At 41.1% G+C, this 18,888-nt stretch overlaps 1 protein-coding gene across 2 annotated transcripts in view; it reads left to right on the forward strand.

The window, feature by feature from the left end:
* Positions 1-18,888, forward strand: part of Ctnnd2 (catenin delta 2) — a 654,324-nt gene that overhangs the window by 553,154 nt on the left and 82,282 nt on the right. The window contains exons 15-16 of one of the 2 annotated variants that reach the window (XM_035439156.1): positions 14,055-14,129; positions 15,098-15,248. In XM_035439156.1, coding sequence (XP_035295047.1) covers positions 14,055-14,129; positions 15,098-15,248 — 226 coding nt within the window. The remainder of the gene's footprint in view (positions 1-14,054; positions 14,130-15,097; positions 15,249-18,888) is intronic. The other variant, XM_035439157.1, reaches the window with a different exon arrangement.

Raw genomic sequence — 18,888 nt, forward strand, 5'->3', positions numbered from 1 at the left:
GCTGTGGGCTTAGAATGCCCTTAGATATTCTTCTTAGGTGCTCCAGTGTCCTTGAAGACCATTGTGAATGTAAAGGGATAGACATGAGTACAGCCATTGAAAACACTCTAAAATGCTTGTCATTTTACATGGACAGCTAACTTGCTTATTTTTCAGGAATTATTATGATAGGTTAATATTTAAAAGTATATCATTGGCCATCAAGGGAGCTAAGTCTAAACACCTTTTCTAAAAAACCTTGTGAACAATGTAGTACCAATTCCTGATCCTTATAGCTAAGAACCCCATGCATTTTAGGACTACAGACTTACAAAAAGGAAACAGCAAACACATGAATGTAACAACCAGAAGGAGACCCTTTTTATCCAAGGTGTTGCAGACGGATACTGCTCCTGATTGATTTTCATAAGAAATTATCATCCCTTCATTTGGAGTAGAAAATATCCTCCTTATTTAAAAGAAATCGCTGGGTATATTCACTAACAGTTCTGTGTATTAGTCTTCACTGTTAAATAAAAAGGTATGGTCACTCAGTAAGCTGAGGTTGTATGTGGGAAATGACAGGAAAAGAAATCAGAAAGTTTTGAGTTTTTCCCATCATGCTCCATCCATTTACTACCAGTACCTTAATTTGGAATGTTCATAACCTCTTTATTCCTTTGACATTTGTTATCTTCAAAAACATATTAGCATTGACACATAGAAACATCATATTCAGAATCACAGTGCCAGAGATGCACAGGACACCACACAGCTACACACTCCTGCTCAGACCTTCCAATGTTTGCCTTATCCCTCTCCCCTCATCCTTCCTTTCTGCTGCTTCAGCCTGAGTTTTCTCAACTTGTTTTTTCTCCTCCATGACATCCTAGCTCTCTGGGCCCAGCCCTAATGAGTTCTCTCGAGGCTGCTGATGTTAGGTAAGCTTAGTCTTTTCTTAAAGACCTTAGGGATGAAGAAAACTTATTGTTTCACTCCCACCCATGAGGCATCCCCAGTATTTAAAGAATTTAGCTTGGGCTGGGTTGCGAATGAAGCTGTCTCTTATTTTCAAGCAGAGATTGGGAGAAAAGTTTTAAAACTTTTCAGTTGCACTCTTCAGAGGGCCAGCACGTAGCATGCCATGGCTAGGAAAGGTATAATGATGGAAGCCACTCCTTTGAGTTAGCCCTCGGATCTTACATTTCTCTAAGCTTTCATTTCTCAGAAGCTTTGATTGGAACCACAGTTCAAACCTAGGCTGGCCCCATCTTGTCTGAGCATGAGACCTAGAAAATTAAAGCTGTCTTGTGTGTCACATGACTTCTTGTTTAAGAAGGCCATTGTGACTGCCTCACTCTGCAGACATGAAATGAAAACATGATAGAAGATTAACAGATCAAGAAGTTGTCTTTCTGTGAGGTCAAGAGCCCTCACACATAGTTTCCCTCCATCTACCCTTCCTCAATGCACTAGTTGAACAAGAAGGAGAAAGTGGGTTCTGGGATGAGCCTGACCTGAGGCATGAAGGTTTACATGGTAGCAAATCACATATACTATTTTAAGATACAATTTTAAATAAATTATTTTATTTATCAATATGCTTTTCTGTTTTTATAATTTTTCATGTTTCTTAAGACATTATGATGTCCTTAAGACAGCTTAAAAATGGAGAAATGTCTTGGGCTCTACAAGATGTTGAATGTAAAGATTTTAACTTAAGTTCTGTATTTCATGTGTTCTAAAAAGTTAAGGGGAGATAGGTAGATGACTTAAATCAAACCTCTGGAGTCTTGAAAGTAATGTCTGAAATTAAAACTGCAAGGAATAGAATTAATGGCAGACCAAATAATGCAAAAGGAAAAAAATCAATAAACTTGAAGACAGCACAGGGAACTATTGAGAATGAAACACGGGGAGAAGAAAAACAACGTCGGCATAGCTGTACTAAATAGGCTGATGTACATAATGATTCCCCACATAAGAGAAGAGGGCAAGGAAGAGAGCAAGAGTATAGTTAAATAAAGTGAATACTCTACATATATAATGAAAACCATACATTTATATATCACAGAAGTTAGGAAACTCCAAACACAGAAAGGAAAAAGGAAGGAAACTGTAGAAAGAACATTGTAGTCAATTGTTCTACACTGGTAATAAAGTATTAAAAGAATCCAGAGGACAGAGAATTGTTATGCACTGCACTAAGCCCAGCACACAATCAATGTCACTAGTCATTCATTCATTCATGATGTAAGGCCTTGCTGAGCCACCTACTGTTCTCTAGGAGGGGTGTGGTCCATGAGGCATGGAACAACAGAAGCCATGATGTAGTTTTCTCCTGTGCTCTTCTCACTGGCCTGCGTTTGGATTAGCAGTTCTCAAACACTGGCGCTTAGCCCCAGCGGCATCTGTGCGCACATCTCTATTCACAGCTATAAGTTTGACTTCTAGGGCATCAGTAAGCCATGTACAGCACAAATTACTCCCCAGGCGATCCTTATAGGGTCTTCATCCTTATAGGACTCTATATTTGATTTTAATTATTTGATTCTGATATCAACATGCTTTGTTATCTCTCTCTCTCTCTCTCTCTCTCTCTCTCTCTCTCTCTCTCTCTCTCTCTCTCGTGTGTGTCTGTCAGTCTGTCATACCACATATGTGGAGATCAGATAACCACTTGCAAGAGTTGATTTCTCTCCTTCTACTATGTAGGTTCCAGGGATTGAACTTGGGTCCTCAGGCATAAATGCCTTTTCTTACTGAATCTTCTAAGCAGCCAATGGCATGCCTTTACTCATTGAATCATCTGCTCTCAGCAGCCTATGGTATGCCTTTACTCATTGAGTCATCTCAGCAGCCTATGGCATGCCTTTACTCATTGAGTCATCTCAGCAGCCTACGGCATGCCTTTACTCATTGAGTCATCTCAGCAGCCTACGGTATGCCTTTACTCATTGAGTCATCTCAGCAGCCTATGGTATGCCTTTACTCATTGAGTCATCGCACCAGTCTATAGTGTGCTTTTGATGTGAAACTGATATGGAGGAGTCACAGGAGAGTGACGGTTTCACAAGTGCCTAGGCTCAGCAATGCCCAGTAGTGCCACCTGGGTCCCCAATATCTGACTGAAATGTGGAATATTTTATGTTACTTACAGTCTCTGTGTTTGGGGGTAACCAGGATAGTTTGAAGAGTTAATGAGATATGTCTGAGTCCTTAATTAGAAGGAGAAAATGATAGGGTTGTTAAACTTTTGCTATTTTTATGTTTTCAAAGTTTTTACTACCTTGGGTCATATAATGCAAGGAACGAAGGATAGTGACATGGCCCCAGGACTACTTCTGGCAGTCCCACTACGCTCCTCTCAGCCCTTGAACCTGCATGTTAGTTCAGCACAGTTCTCCCCACTGTATGTCTATCCCTACATGGCCAGAGGACATTTGTTTACCAAATTTTCTATTATCAATAAAGTAGAGATTCACAAATGGGAGAGAGAAGAGCTTAAGAGAGATCAACTCACCATCACAGAAATCCGGATAAAGTTTAAGGACTATGACTATTGATCTTTTCAAGCCTATATTAGATTATGAGCATGAATTAGAAAATGCAATGTTGTAGCCTTATAACTAGGCACAAAGACGCACCATAAAAAATGCAGTAGATATATCCCCATGGCAAAGAGAAAAGGTAGAAAATATAAAGATAAGTATGCAGGAAAGAAAACTGCTAGAGATCATTCCAAGAGTCTCTATTCCTTAGCTTCTAACTGAATGACTGTCATAATGTCATCCAGTTGTCATCAGGTTATCTAGTTGTTATTGGCTATTTCAGAAGGTAGAATTTTAGAAAGATTTCTATGCCAGATGGACAAAGTAGAATAATGGCTTTTGGATGTCAATCTTACTGTGAATACTTCTTTCCTAACAATTCTAGACAAATGGGCCAGTCATTCTGTCAGAGTAGAAGGCCTCTTCATAATGTTTCTGTGCATTTAAAAAGATGCACACATTATCATTATCATTGGATTTCACATATGTATACGGGAATCAGGCACATTCCTGCCATTTATTATACACTGTGTTTACTCTGTTATAGCGGAAAAGAGATAGAGGGTTCTTAAGGGAGATTAGAGAAGATTATTATTACACCAACAATTATATTGTAATCAATTATTATTATAATCAAAGAGATTAAAGAAGTCTAATATAAAAACTGAACAGAAAAATCTTTACTTGTCAGAAACAGTCTCAGATTGAAGGTGATTGCTCAGTCTGTCAGTCCCTTGCTGCACAAGCATAAGGCCCTGAGTTCAAACTTCTAGAATCCACATACAAAGCCATTGCAATCCCAGGAGCTGGAAGATTGAGACAGGAAGATCTGTGGGACTTGCTTTCTAGCCAGTCTAGCCATATTGATGAGCCCTGGGTTCAGTAAAAAACTCTATCTCAAAACTGAGGTGGAGAGTGACTGAGAAAGACAGTGATGTTGACTTCTGGCCTCTACATGCACCTTCACACAAGCATATGCATGCATATGTGTGCATACAGCACACTCACACATGCAAAGATGCTTTTTAAAAACCATAAATAACCAAGGCTATGGCAGGGCATACAATGGCTTTCACATAGTACTACCCTCAGCAAGCTAGCCCTCTAAGAATGTGTTTTATAGCCACTGTCAAATTTTAGTGGCATTTCTTAGTAGTCCTTAACTTTTTATGACCCAACAAAACAGAAATGAGGAGGTAAAACTGGAGAATTTGCATGGAGAGAGCTCTTTATGGACCCCCTTGCCTGACACAATAACTTCCATTTATGAGAAGAGCGTGATCACTCTTTGGCTGTGACAAACTGACTAGCAAACTGGATCTTCCTAATGGCCCTTAACACTTTCTAAACTTTAAAATGTTCATTACTTGGTTGATGAACGTCAGACAAAGGTACTGTCATTATGGCAGAAGCAAAGTGACAAATGTTTCTCAGAACCAGCATGGACTTTAGTTGCACTCTTCTTGTTCACAGACAGTGAATTTATTTGTAGCAGAATATTAAAATGAGTGCTACAGTAGTTTGAAGATTTCCAGAATGTGAATGGATACTCTTTCAACTCCTGTTTATAGATTCTTTCTATTGTAATTGAGGTTCATGAAAACCCAGGCTTTAAATTCTTGAAATTTGTGTGTGATGGCGATGAAGCTAAACATTTAGATAGCTTCAGACTATTTCTATTAAAATATGAATGTTCTCTAGAAATATTATCAGACTATTTATATTAAAAAATAAAATAGAATAAGAAGTTGTATAAAAATCCCATATTTTATGAAGTGGCATGATAACAATGAATATAAGGATCAAGAAATCGAATCCCTGGCCATATGACCCAATTGAAATTATTTGAATTTAAGAGAACGCAGAAATTAGAGATTTGTCCTTAGACACAGAAATGACAACCTTGAGAGCGACAGTGAGTTTAGCTTAGTCTAGCAGTCACTGTGTCTGGTAGTAGAGAACCAGAGGAGATTAGTAGACTACAATAAAAAAAGCAACACTCGTGGTTTGGCACCTAAGATGGAGTCATTTATCTTTGCCCTGGTTTATGGCACAAGCCAAAGCATACGCTTTAAATGCAAAGAAAAGTTTTAGAAAAAAAGTTAAATGGAACTTGAAGTGTCATGCCTGATAGATGAAAATAAAGAAAAAACTGTCCCAGAATAAACATGGGGGCTGTCTGAAGGCTTCACCTACATGGAGTATGTGAGAAACATAGGTGTTAAGAGATGAGGACAAGATGTGGAAGCTAAGGAGCAAGAGATGAAGGACCAAGCCTAGGGCCAATTCTTGACCATAGTCACATATAGCTTGGCAGCTTCTCCCCTACATGACCCAGGAAGTACAACAGGGTCATGAACCACAACAGTATTGCAAATGCCACATACATTGATGTTAACTCCAGAGATGACCTCTGGATAACTTGATGGTGAGTTTGTCACTGTTGAGACAGATCACCTGACTTCTGCTACAGCCATACTATAAGTGTCAGAATTCCTTTCTGGAAGTGGAGAAACTGCTAAATCAGAGATAGCAGGCAGAGTGACAGGATCCAAATTTACCTTCTTCTAAAGAAAAGCAACTAACAAAAAGAAATAGTTAGAGCACTGGGGTTTTGACAGAGAACTTGAGGATAAGAAATAAAAAAAAAACGTGAACCCTGTAGCTGAAATCAAAATAACTAGAGTTTGTGGGACAAACTACCAAAGATCCAGATTTTCAGGAAAGTCCCCTCTAACATTCAGCAGGGAACTTGTAGCACTTGCCTGTGAGAAAACTGCCTAAGGCAGGCAGAGTCCACCTGAAATTACAAGAGGAAGTAAAATTTGGCCCCTACATAAGGCGGACATAGTATGTTTCCAGGTGTCCATATGGGGGTGGAGCTCACAGTCTATGGGCTATTGGATAAATTACTCAGAAAGATCTTGTTTATTGTGAAGAATATTAGCCATGGACTGGGTGTACTCCATCCTTTCCTATAGAACCCTATGAGCAAGATCCAAGTTCATCAACAGTTTCAAATTGTCTGGATTGCAGTCCAAACAATGCTACCTATTGGAATGTAGGTATTTTCAGTCTCCAACAGTTAAAATTGGGAATGCCTTCCATTCGGTTGGAAATTATTCTGTGAACAAATGAAAAAAAGAAAATGTAGTCCATAATGAAAAAGCAAAGAAAGAAAAAGCTCAGGACTGACAGATGTTAAAATTAGCAAACATGAGGAAAATTATGATGGCTTTGTATATGTTCAGAAAGTTAGAGATAGAGGACATGTGTTTGAAAAACCAAATAAAGCATCTTGAGTTAAAAGTACCATGTTTGAAATGAAAAATACATGAGATGCAATAAATAGCAGATTAAACATTGCACAGAAAAAAATTAGTACAGGTGATGACAGTGAAACATCCTAGAAACTCAGCTGGTCCAGTGCACCAGTCATTGGGTTCCCCAAACAAAAGGACACAAGAAGGATTGAGAGAATAGAGGAAAAAAAATATTGGTAGGAGTAACAGTTTACACTTTTCCAAACATAGTGAAAACCATAGACTCTCAAACCCAAGAAGCTCAAAGACTGCCAAACACAAGAAAGCTGATTAAATTACAGCAAGTACTTCATAATCAGATCACTCAGACTCCGCATTAATAAGCAAAGCTCCCCACACCACCCCTGAAGTTGGGGGATGGTAGCTCGCCTCAACAGCACCACAGACAGCAAAACAGCATTTCTAACAAAGACAGGCTAAGGAAATGCAAGACAGATACAACTTCACTTAGAACAGTTGTAAAGCCACCTTTCTGGGCCTTTTTGAGATGTAAACTATGCTGAGAGCAGACATTGTCAGTCACCCATGTAGTCATGCCAGAGAGAAATTGTGACGTAAGAACTTGAATTGAATTGCTATAGCATTGATTAGAGTATTGGGCACAGCACCTCAGTATGCTGATCTTCCCGCGCCAAAGAACAGACAGCATCTACTCATAAGTTCTGAGTCAGTGGTTCTGGCCCCACACATAGGGTACAGAGTTAAGGGGTTAGTCTGTCTGCAGAAAAGACTCCCATGAGAGCACACATACGCTTAGAACCTAGAATGCCCCCCATGGAAATGGTTGGAAATCTGTGTCCCCATCAATGATTGCACTGTCTTTAAGGCATAGACCCTTTCAGCGGAGATAATGCTGCCTTAGTGAGTACTTAATGCTAAAAATCAGCCAGACACTTTCTTTCATCAATTAAACACTCTATAATCTTCCACTGTGGATCAGAAGCTGAAGACAACTGAAAGAAAGAGATGAATGTAACTTAGTCTCTATAATAAAGATGGAAAAGTTTGGAAGGACATTGTCATTGGTGTGATAAGAGTATGTCAAGGTCCAGGAGTGGCCCTAATGTCACTTTTTATAAGAAGGCAATAAGGAGGGGTTGGCACATTCCCAGCATTGCCGCTTAAAACCTCAGTATAATGATTTAGGATTACTTCTGGCAGATGATTCCAACAGTCTGTTATTTAAAGGAAGGCCACCTGCTGTGACATTCAGACCCCCAAATATGAAAAGTCTCAGGCAAGATAGAAGGCAGAATTTATTTTCTTCTGATATCACAGGAAAGACCAGGTGTCAGAGACAGGGAACAGTTCACACACAGGCTAAGAGCCATTCTGTCATCTTTAACGTGTGACTCCAGGACTGCTCCCATTGTTACACCCACCAGCAGGAAAGGAAAGAAAAACAAAATTCAGTCCCTAGCAAGAAATCTTCCCCCATGCAAATCCCAGTGGCTGCTCTGTTCCCTGCTGATACCGTAATGTCCAGGGGAAAAGAACTTCTATGTGGTTTTGCCCCCACCACCATAGACAAGAATTGTAGAATGGTCCTATAAATAAAGATTCAAGAATAAATCCATCTCCTTTCATGAGAAGAAAAAACTTCCACTAATATAGTCCACTTATGTTGCAGAACAAAGTGCTGTGTTAGTAGGAAGTGATGGAAGTTGAGTTCTGCTGCTGCATAGGAATCTTCCACAGAAACTATAATATATGATCACAAGAATAAAGGCCTCATTAGCATGGCCTCCCCAGACTGCTCCACATTACAAACTATAGATTTCCCCCACCCGTGTCATCAAAAGAAGAAGTGTTTTAATATCTCCAAAGTGGAATTTTACTCGCTCCATGAGAAAGATACTAAGAGCAGTCCCCTATGAGAAACTACATTTACAAAGTAAAAGAGGAGGGGATATTTGGGGGGCAATATCAAGTCAGGAAAAAGTATACTATTTGAGTTACTTTTCTTGTCTCATATTGAATAAAAATGATGGCCAGTCAGCCTTCCTGTGTGCAGTGGCTAGGAGCCTGCCAACCGCACTACACCCCGATGGATAGAGGTCAGGGTGCTGTCACTCTCCCCTCCTCAAGGACATATTTACGCAGTGCTATTTTGGGGTGAAATATAGGTGGCTCAGGTGCATTCTGAGACAGCCTTAGTTTCATGCATGCAAAATCTATCATTGGAAGCAGTTGCATCAAATTACCTGAAAGGCATTTCTAAATGACAGTTGCACACAGTGCCTTTTACCTCCAACGTTTGCAGGGGAAAAGCTCCAGAAAGGTTCATGTTGAAAGATAAGTTGTTTAAATTGACCACGGCTGCTCTTTAACATGGCCGAGGATGGGTTACAGATATTTGTTCAGCTTCATGAATGCTTTCTCTAGGTCACTGTCAGTTAAGCCTAGCCTTCTTTACTTCTTACATGAAAACACGTCAACAGCCTTTTCCTCCTAGGAACCCAGTCACCTGGACTTTAGTATTTAAAGCAGATACGTGTGATAAAACTCAACCTTTGCTGTAACCTGACTTATGTAAGACATCTGAACAGGGGTGGGGGTACCCACCCTCTAAGCACACAATATCTGCTGCCACATTAGCCAGCATCCCTTTTACAAATTATAGCTTTGTAACAAGGGAATTCTTCACTAGTCCCCTTGACCAGAGATCTCACTTCTCAAAGTAAATACTGAAATTTTGAAAACAGAAGTGTATAATCTTATTACATAGCCGAACAATACATGAATGCAGAGGAACCCTCATTGGGAAGGCTTTGTGTTGACATTCCCCAACTACTCCATGGATCCCATAGCAGCCACCAATCACAATTCTATTCCAACTATAAATATTTAGCAACTCAGACAATAATTAATAATAATAATAGTACTTACTAACATAAGCCATACAATAGAAACCACATGGTTTCTGAACATTTAATACATTTTTTGTAATAAAACTTCTAGTAAAGTAATACTGAATAAATAATTTGGCCAGTGGGATACATTCTGCCCTAATATAATGCTAATTAAATTGCCAAGAAAATAACATGGCATTATAAATAAATTCAGAAGCAAAAAAATTTAGACTCTCATAATTTATGCTAAAGTTGTTAGGTGCTTTTCATTTTATGGAATAAGAATTAGGCACATTAAGGCTCTGTGACAATGGAACATGCTAGAATACTGAAAAGTTAAATTATGGGATGAGATAAGTTGGTAAGGCATTTGTCATGCAAGTATGAGAACCTGACTTCAATCCCCAGAACCCATGTTTAAAAAAAAAAAAAAAAAAAAAAAAAAAACCTGGTGGCCTCAAATGTGTGGGGGAGAGTTATTAAGTTTTGTTTGAAATCATTAAGTTTTAAATAAAATCTACTTTAATAATTCCAGTGGGGAAATGCCTATCATTTAACAGAAGCTGTTAAATAGTTGACCCACCCCTATTACTATTACGGGTTCGGCTTCAAAAGAGATTTTGTTCTTGATGGAAAACATCATCCTCAGTTACTTAGTGCAGTGTTAGGATTTCAAGGTTGGGGGGGCGGGGGAGGTGAGTAACCAAGGGAAATTACCTCTTACCTGCACAAATCAGCTTTAGTGGAATTGTCTCATCTTAAGTATGGGATAATTTTTGGAGATGTCATAACCATCATTTGTGTTTTATTCTGGCTGATATTTTTAAATTAACTACCTGGAAAGCCGCAACTGAATCAGGCAACCTGGATTTAAAGGATTAAAAAAAATACTGACTTTACTTATCTTTGAATTCTTCAGGGTAAGGAAATTTATTAGACACAGACAGCTTTGTTCTGGGTAGTTCTTTTTAAGGTTCATCTCTGAGCTTCATTTTGCCTAAATTAACAAAAGTGGAAAAACAACAATCTAGACACTTGCAGGTGAATTCACCTTTCCCATGTTAACATCCCTTATCTTCCTCGGACCTTGAGGTGATGCTGACTTTGGGTTTTGTGAACGTATCTCTGTAGTTGGGGAGTGCTTAGATCGTGCATTGGTTCTGTTTCTGAAGTCAGCTTCATCCTGTGGTGCCTCCTGTCTGGGGCACATAATGGTGTGATGGTTGGCGGCTGGCCCACCTCTGCTCTATTGCACACTCTCAGCCTCACCTCAAAGCTGAGCATCTCTAGTTGCAGCCTGTCTCCTTCATGCTAACCACTCTGCTGTGTCACCTGCTTCCTAGCCAAGTAACCCCTCTGTACTTCTGGTCTATAGCTCTTTTCTCCTTCACACTTCAACCTATCGAAGCCCTCGGGGCTACCCCGGTGACACTGGGGTCACAGAAGCCATTCATACTTTCTGGATCTCTCCAGGATGGTACTGAAAACCTCACTAGTTAGTTCTATAGTCCAATAAGGGGAGCCGTTCAGTGACTCTCCATTCTGCCATCTTTGTTGGGGGGGGGGAGAAAGTACCGCTATACCCTCACCCACACAGCAGCTTGCCCCTGGACACTCTAGCACTGTGGTGACATCTCACAAAGTACTGCTGCATCTCTTCCTTCTTCTTGTAATGTCCCACACCATTTGGATACTCTGCGTGGACTCTGAAAACTGAGTAAATTTGTTTTCTGCTTCTTCGAATCCCCTTTCAGTCTATCCAAGCCTTTACCTGGTGTGTTTGCCTTGAGAACAACCACTTGCTTTTTCTTCTCTGTCCCATTCTCGCAACATCTTGTGGAACCAAAAAAGGAAGAAGTTACTGTCTGAAGTTTTGTCTCATTCCATGTAAACAAAAGTGGCCCTTTTCTGACACAGATGAGATATTCCAGTCACATGTGGCTTTCGTATTAGCCCTAGTGGATCAGGACAGCTGTTCCCAAGAATAGATTTAAGTGCCCAGTGAGGCAATGTATAGTACTTAACTATCTTTAACTCAGGAGTTTGGAGGGAAGTTAAATGGGCTATTGGCTACCAAAAACGATAAAATGAAAACCAACATTAGTTGATTAACTTGTAAGGACTTCTATGAACTAAGGGGTAAAGATGTTCATAATCGAAGCTCTCCTTCTGAGGGACAAAGGAGAATATACGTCAAGCACACTGACTCAGAGACCAGGTTGAGCATTCTCGGTCTGCATCATGCTGCACTTCCCTCTAGTGAAGGCACATGCTTCACAGAGTTGAGGATTAAATGAGTTCAAACATACAAAGATGTTAGGACATTTCCTGGGAAGTGTGTCATGAGATGTCCACCAGCATGCTTTGAGGGAACTGGCCCTCCTGAGCCATCTATGAGAAATCACCACATCAGGGATTATCTGAGTCTGGCATCCTGCTCTGCTTGTGTGCCTGGTCCTCCTCTTCTTCCTTCCTCTTTCTCCTTCTTCTCCTTGTTCTTGCTTTTCTCTCTTTCTCTGCTGCTCTTGAAAATTCTCCACATCTTGTCTTGATCATGGATCAGTCTTCTCAATGGCATGCTTGTCACACCTTGTTTGTCTTTCCCCTTCATGCTGCCCTGCTCAGTGCATACTACCCTCCAACTGTTGACAAAATATCAGGGCTCAGTCAGGTAATTCATCCCAATTAGCATGTGTTGTGTACACCTTTCTCCACTGTCCACTTATTTCATTGACACCCATACTTTCCCATTAAAGCTTTTGCAGCCTGTATACCTTTCAAGCCACCACTGGCTGTGTGAGCCTCGCCCTTCTATACTACTCTCATCTGTGAAGCATTCCACAGCTCCCAGGCAGTTTTATCTACATTCATGCCTTCCGTTCTTTTAACTCTTTACGGGGTGACTCATGGGTTTCCAGCCTGCTCCCTGGACTTCCAGGCTAATGTCTTAAGAACATTGCAGCCTCCTATCTTGCAAAATCTAGAAACATGCAGATTTGTAGCACCTTTTGAATATGATGTAGATGCCAGGCTATAGACTGTGTTGATATGAGAAGACACCCCACAACACACACACACACACACACACACACACACACACACGTTCCAAAGACAAAAGAAGAATATTCAGCTCTTGGATCACCTGAGTATCAAATCCATTGCTAGGCTATATTGCTTTTCATATCATAAAATACATATCCAGAACTCATATCAATTAGAAGTCCACTTGGTCATTTTTTTTTGGTTCAGTTTTGTTTTGTTTCCTCTCAAGTTTCCATCAGAATTAAAAGGACTCTCTTCAACCTCCACTCACCAGACCATCTTTTTATCCATCATAGGGGAGGTGAGTGCAGTCCTGGACCTTCCAAGAATGTCATAACTGTCCCGATTAGGGACATTACAGATATGGCAGTGTGGAAGATGGAGGTCAAAGGCAAACCAGAGTTTGAAGGCTGATCGTAGGAGATCACATGGCCAGAAAGAGTGATAGCTTCAAAGAGAGAGAGAAAGAGAATGCTATCTTCAGCCAAAGGAGAAGCAGATTCAGGGACAGGGCTGTCTCTTGTGATGAGGTTATTTAACATTTTATATTTAAATATCCGTATTGATAAAGTGATGTTACTGACCTTCCTGTGGTTTGGGAATTAGAAGAAACCTCAACTGTATAAGCCAAGAGCAGACTGGGAAGGAAGGCTTGGTAGTGGAAAGGGAGCCATCTCTAAGGCTTGTGCTTAAGGTGCCACGAACTGTTTCCAATGGTCTTTCAGGACAAAAGTGCCCCAGTATCATTTTTATTAATATGTATTTTTAATTCCTCCATGTTACCCTAAACTCCGAATCCCATTCTCTGCACTCCAGGTTCTCTCCTTAATTTTATATTAGAGGTCAGCCATATGTGGCTGAATAAGCTTAGGCTTCATTCTTTCCTGGGTTGGGTGCTAGACACTCAGAGAGAGAAAGCCATGTGTCTAGAGAAGGCCATGCTTCTTTGTGGGGGCAGATGCACACATGTAAGTGGGCACTTGATGCCAGGAGGAGCACTCCCTCTCAGGGAAATGATGTGAGAGCCACACGACGTAATCTAGGCTCGTGATTTCCAGACCTTGGTGCTTCTCCACTGTCGACTGGGCTCCTGAATATTGTGTCCTTACTTCTGTTGGTGGAGCTATTGAATAGGCCAAGAGGTGCCCTGGTGAGTTTTATCTGTGTGCCTCCTCCTCGAGCTCAAAGGGGAAAGAAGAGAAGAAGCGCGCGCTATTGGATATTGGTGGTGAACAGAATGTGAATGTGACTTCTGACGTAGGACAGGATGAAGTTGTTTGTTTTTTTTAATCTCATATTTCATGCAGGGCTGGGCTGAGGATGTGGCAGGCATGGCGTATGCCCTACGTTCACTGCCAGAGGGGGCTCCCTGCCTGCCACAGGTGAGAGCCAGCTCTGGGGTGCCTGTCCCTGTGGGGGATTGGGGGGGCTGGAGTGGGCCTGGTGGGGGAGGGGTGGGGAAGGACTGGTTCCCTCAGAATCTGAATCCGCTCTCCTGAATGTATTTTTTCCAGATCGTAAATGGAATCACAACCAATCAAATCCTTACAGTCAGTTTTTCTCACAGCTGTCTCTGGAGCACTATGGAAAAACATGAAACATGCACGCATGTCTACAAAAGCTCAGGCTACCTGCATTTTGTTAAATGACCGAGTCTTGAGGGCTTTATCTGCCCAACAGTCCTCTTCATTTAACAGGAAGCATCAGCTGTGTTGCATAACGGCGCCAACCCCAAACCAAAACAAATTATAGGACATTGGATGATAGCCCTGGAAATAATACATTTTTGTCTTAATGCTCTTATTTCAAAAAGTGTTATCATTTTCACTCTTGCTTCTCAATGTCATATTTCCCTCTCCCCAGTCCTCTATTCATGAACAAAGGGTCCCTTCCTTTGCATGCATGGCGGTTGATCTCTACGGGCCACCACAGAGCTCTTTACAAAGGCCACCCACATTCAACCCACACCACCACTTCCTTCCATTTGGTGGGTCTTTTATTATTATTATTATTTCTCTGATGTCAGTGGTCAGCTCTGCTCACCCCAGACCTCCACATGTCCACATTCTGTAGGTGGCTTTTAGCCCCCAGTACTGAAAACACAGTCACCAGCGAAAGGAACTGTGGTCCGTGGGGTGACCCTAGAACCTTTATCTTAGGTCTAGAGGGGAAAGGCAAACACTTCCCGTGCATGTCTAATGTGTTCAGCCTGTTCTCAGCTAGGTCATGGCAACTCATCCTTTTTGGCTCCTGCGAACAGCCGTCTGACAACCCTCAGAGCTATTGGCTTTCTAGGGCTTCTCACCACCCCTGTTTCTAATCGCCCTTGCCTTCTTCCCTCTTTTGGCAGTGGTCCGTATATATTCGAGCTGCTGTCCGGAAAGAGAAAGGCCTGCCCATTCTGGTGGAGCTCCTCCGAATAGACAATGACCGTGTAGTGTGCGCAGTGGCTACGGCACTCCGGAACATGGCCTTGGATGTCAGAAATAAGGAACTCATTGGTATGTTCTCCAACTCAGTGTCCCAGTTTTTTGTTTTTGTTTTTTCTTTCTTTTTTTCTTGCACAGGTGTGGGGAGGAGGGGCTGAATTCCTCTTGAGAGCATATGCATGAGTGGGAACCTCGTGTTTATTAGGTGCTTTGTGTTTTCCAGCTCTCCTGCTTTGATCAGTGCAATGACCAGTCCTTTAGAATTTAAAGAAAAATGTGGTTTCTAATCCTGACAAATGGAAAGGGACCCCCTTACTTCATGTTCAGTCCTGTTATCCCAATAGTCTGAATCTCTGCTGTGCCGTGCTGTTTGTTAGCTTCCTACCTGGTGAAACTAGGAAGCCAGACAGGGTATCTGCTCCCTTTCTCACACTCTCTCTGTCTACTCATTTATATGTTTGGTTCTCTATTCTTGTATTGTTTATGTATTTTCATCCTACTCAAAATGAAGTGATCTCCCCTAAGAAATATCAAGGATCTTTTATTATGGGGGCATGAAAGATGTAATATATGCATGTCCTCTTCTACAAATGATTCTTCATTCCCTATTAGTTCCAGGCCTGTTCTAGGTCCAGAGAATTACCAATGAGTGAAACAGACAGGAAGTCTTGGGACACTCCATACAATAACCAAAATAAATAAATTAATCACATGCTGCCTAGACGTGTTCTTCGGGAGCAGTGATAAAGGAGGCTGTCACTGATGAGCTTGAGAGTTTTTTCAGTTGTGTTTAAACTTACATGCCCCACTTAATCACTTTAAAATGTACAATTCCATGGCATTTGGTGTTTTTCCAATTCCATATCATTGTCACCTCTTGGTTCCAAAACATTTTCCTCAGCCCAAGGGAAGCCCTTTAAGCAGACTGAAAGCTTTAAGTTGAGGACTAAAGGAGAGGGGCTCTGCAGACCTGTAGAGGGAAGAGAATCCAAGCTGAAGGGGCAGCATCTGCAGATGGTGCAGTGTGATGGGATCTGGAACAAGTCAGTGGGTTTGGAGCCTTCAAGAGGCCTTGTGTGTGCAGCAGAGGAAGTAGAGGGATCCTGAGTCAGAGAGGCCTCCCTGTGCCTCTCAGTAAGTGGGAAGGTACAAGACAAAGGTCAGTTGATGCCTGGAAACTGAAGGATCCAAAGGAACCTACAGGGGAATGGCACAAGCTCCATAGTTCACTGTCACAAGGGTGGCACTGGAGTTGAGGAGATGGCAGAGTTCCTCTGTACATCCTGTATAACTGCTGGACAGTTTACAGGCTTCCCCCCAATGCATCGAAGCAGGTGACAGTTGTCAGTAGATGGGATCTGGAATCTGAGCAGCAGGGAGCTGGACCAACCACAAAAGCCAAGGTGCAGCTTACTCTACCATCTGGCAAATTTGGAGAAATGGGATATAAGTAGGCAAAGCTCTATCCCTTGAGGAACCAGGCACGCTGTGCTGAAGAGACCCTCAGTAGTCCAGGAACCTGATGCCTCTCCCCTGCTATTTCCCAGTGCATATCAGATCCTCCACTCAGAACCTAGGTATTTGCAGGTCTTCAGCCATTTATTTACTCAGATTAAAACCAGACTTCAGGTTGGTGTCTCTTTAAATGCACTCACTCATCATCCTAACAATATATTATAAAGGACGTAAACTTTTGGATTTGGTATTTGTTCTTGGGTTGGGCTTAATTTTAGGATCTGCAGACCCCATGGGCTTTGTGTATTTAAACTAAGCTAGTAGATCAAAAGGTCAAAGGACCCTCTGCATATGCACGTTTCCTTTCCTTAAGTAGTTATTCCAGACAGGACCAGCAACAGGCCTTCCAATAAAAACCTCATAGCTTCTCTGTAACACAGTGGGGAAAAAAATCAATAGCTAATCAGTCTACTGCCTGGATGCTAAGTACTAGGTATTGTGTGCTTACGTGTTTTATGTCTTCTGTTGGATTAATATATAACAAAATAGTGAACTATCGATTGGCCTCTGGCTCCTGGGTATATCTCCTTTCTCTGAAGCCAGTTGCCCAGTGGTCCATCTGAGCTTGGAAGACTTGAAGCTCCAAATTTTCCATTAAAGTCGTCCCTAGCAGATATCACCAAGTAGGAAATGAAGGAAGCCATTCAGAAACAGAGCTGAAAACACTGAAGCCTCAGGCTTTATGAAAGCAGTAACTTGTTTGTGAATGAAAATAATAGAATTTACCAAAATGTTAAGATTCTGTTTAGGAGAAAGCACACTGGACTTTTGTCAACTAGTTGACTCTGACTATTGTATCAAAGTGATTGTGTCAAGAAATGCCATATAGCACTTTATACAATGAGGAAAAATGCTGACTTTGAACCAAGAATGATAACAACAACAGCAACAAAGAAAGACAAGTGTGGCCGTCTTGTCCTTTTTGTCAAAGGACCTGAAACACCCTGGAAGTGTTGGTGACCTCATCTGGTTCATGACCTTAAAAGATCCTCTTTGTGCAGGTATCCACACACTCTGCCCTCACTAAAGCAAATGTCACTTCCCCAAGAGAAGCTTTGCCTCACACCATACATCAACCCATCCTACCTCCTTCCCGATTGATTTTTAATAAAAATGAACCCTATTTAAGATGGCTTCCCTTAGAGCCTTTCAACTTCATGACAATATACACCCAGAAGAAACTGGTTTGAATTTTTGAATTTTTATTTTATTTCATGCTGATGATTTGTCAACACAGGACAGTGGCATTAAGTGACAACTCCCAATGAGCCATGGGATCATGGGGAAAAGAACTCATGTCATGCGCTGTGTTGCTCATCTATGATGTTCAGTAAGTTAGGTTATTAAATGCATAGGCTTACAATACTCTCAACTTATAATGGCATGTTTTGACATAGCTCCAACATGATGAAGATCTCCCTATGTAACATTACTTACTGGTCTTGTTTCTGTCCCCTCTATTGGGACACGAGCTAATAAGGAACAGATGCCTTGTCTTATTTTCTGATGTATCCCATGTGCCTAGAACTGTATGTGACCCCCAACAGAGACTTGATAAATATTTGCTGAATGGATAGATAAGATAGAATTTTTCTATCCAACTCTCATCTTATACTCCATATCAGAAAAAAAAAAACATTAAGTAAACAAATTAAACAAAACATCAACCAACGAAAAGAATTTTGTGCAGATGAAAACCAGAAAGTCAATCCATTTTCTCCTTAGCTGTTCCATTGCAGGCAGGCACTTGGAATTTCAGAAGGAATCCAGATTTTCTCATAACTGGTTCTTGGGTTTCAATTTAAATCACAACTCTCTTGGACTATTCTCTTAATTGGCATGAGTGCAGGCAGACAGCCACATTTGAACTTGAGAAATAGATCATCTTCAAGGACTCCCTTATCAGGAAGCAGTTGAGTAAGCAATAGTCACACTTCCCCCATTACATCTACTGAGAAGCAAATAGCATCACACTCAGAAGCATAGTAGACTCCCCTCTATTCATCTTCTCACTGGACTGTTTCCATGGTTATGTGTACATCTCTGCAAAGTGATGATAAACGTGCTATAGTCAGATCCTGGATTGTTCTTAATGACATTTGCTCAGTAGCTGAGGTTAATGTATGTACAGACATACTTTGAAACATCCAGAAATGTTAATTATCCTTCTATGTAATGAAGATTGTTGAAAAGAACA

The sequence above is a fragment of the Cricetulus griseus genome, chromosome 2 (assembly GCF_003668045.3).
Source record: "Cricetulus griseus strain 17A/GY chromosome 2, alternate assembly CriGri-PICRH-1.0, whole genome shotgun sequence".
NCBI classification, from domain to species: domain Eukaryota; kingdom Metazoa; phylum Chordata; class Mammalia; order Rodentia; family Cricetidae; genus Cricetulus; species Cricetulus griseus.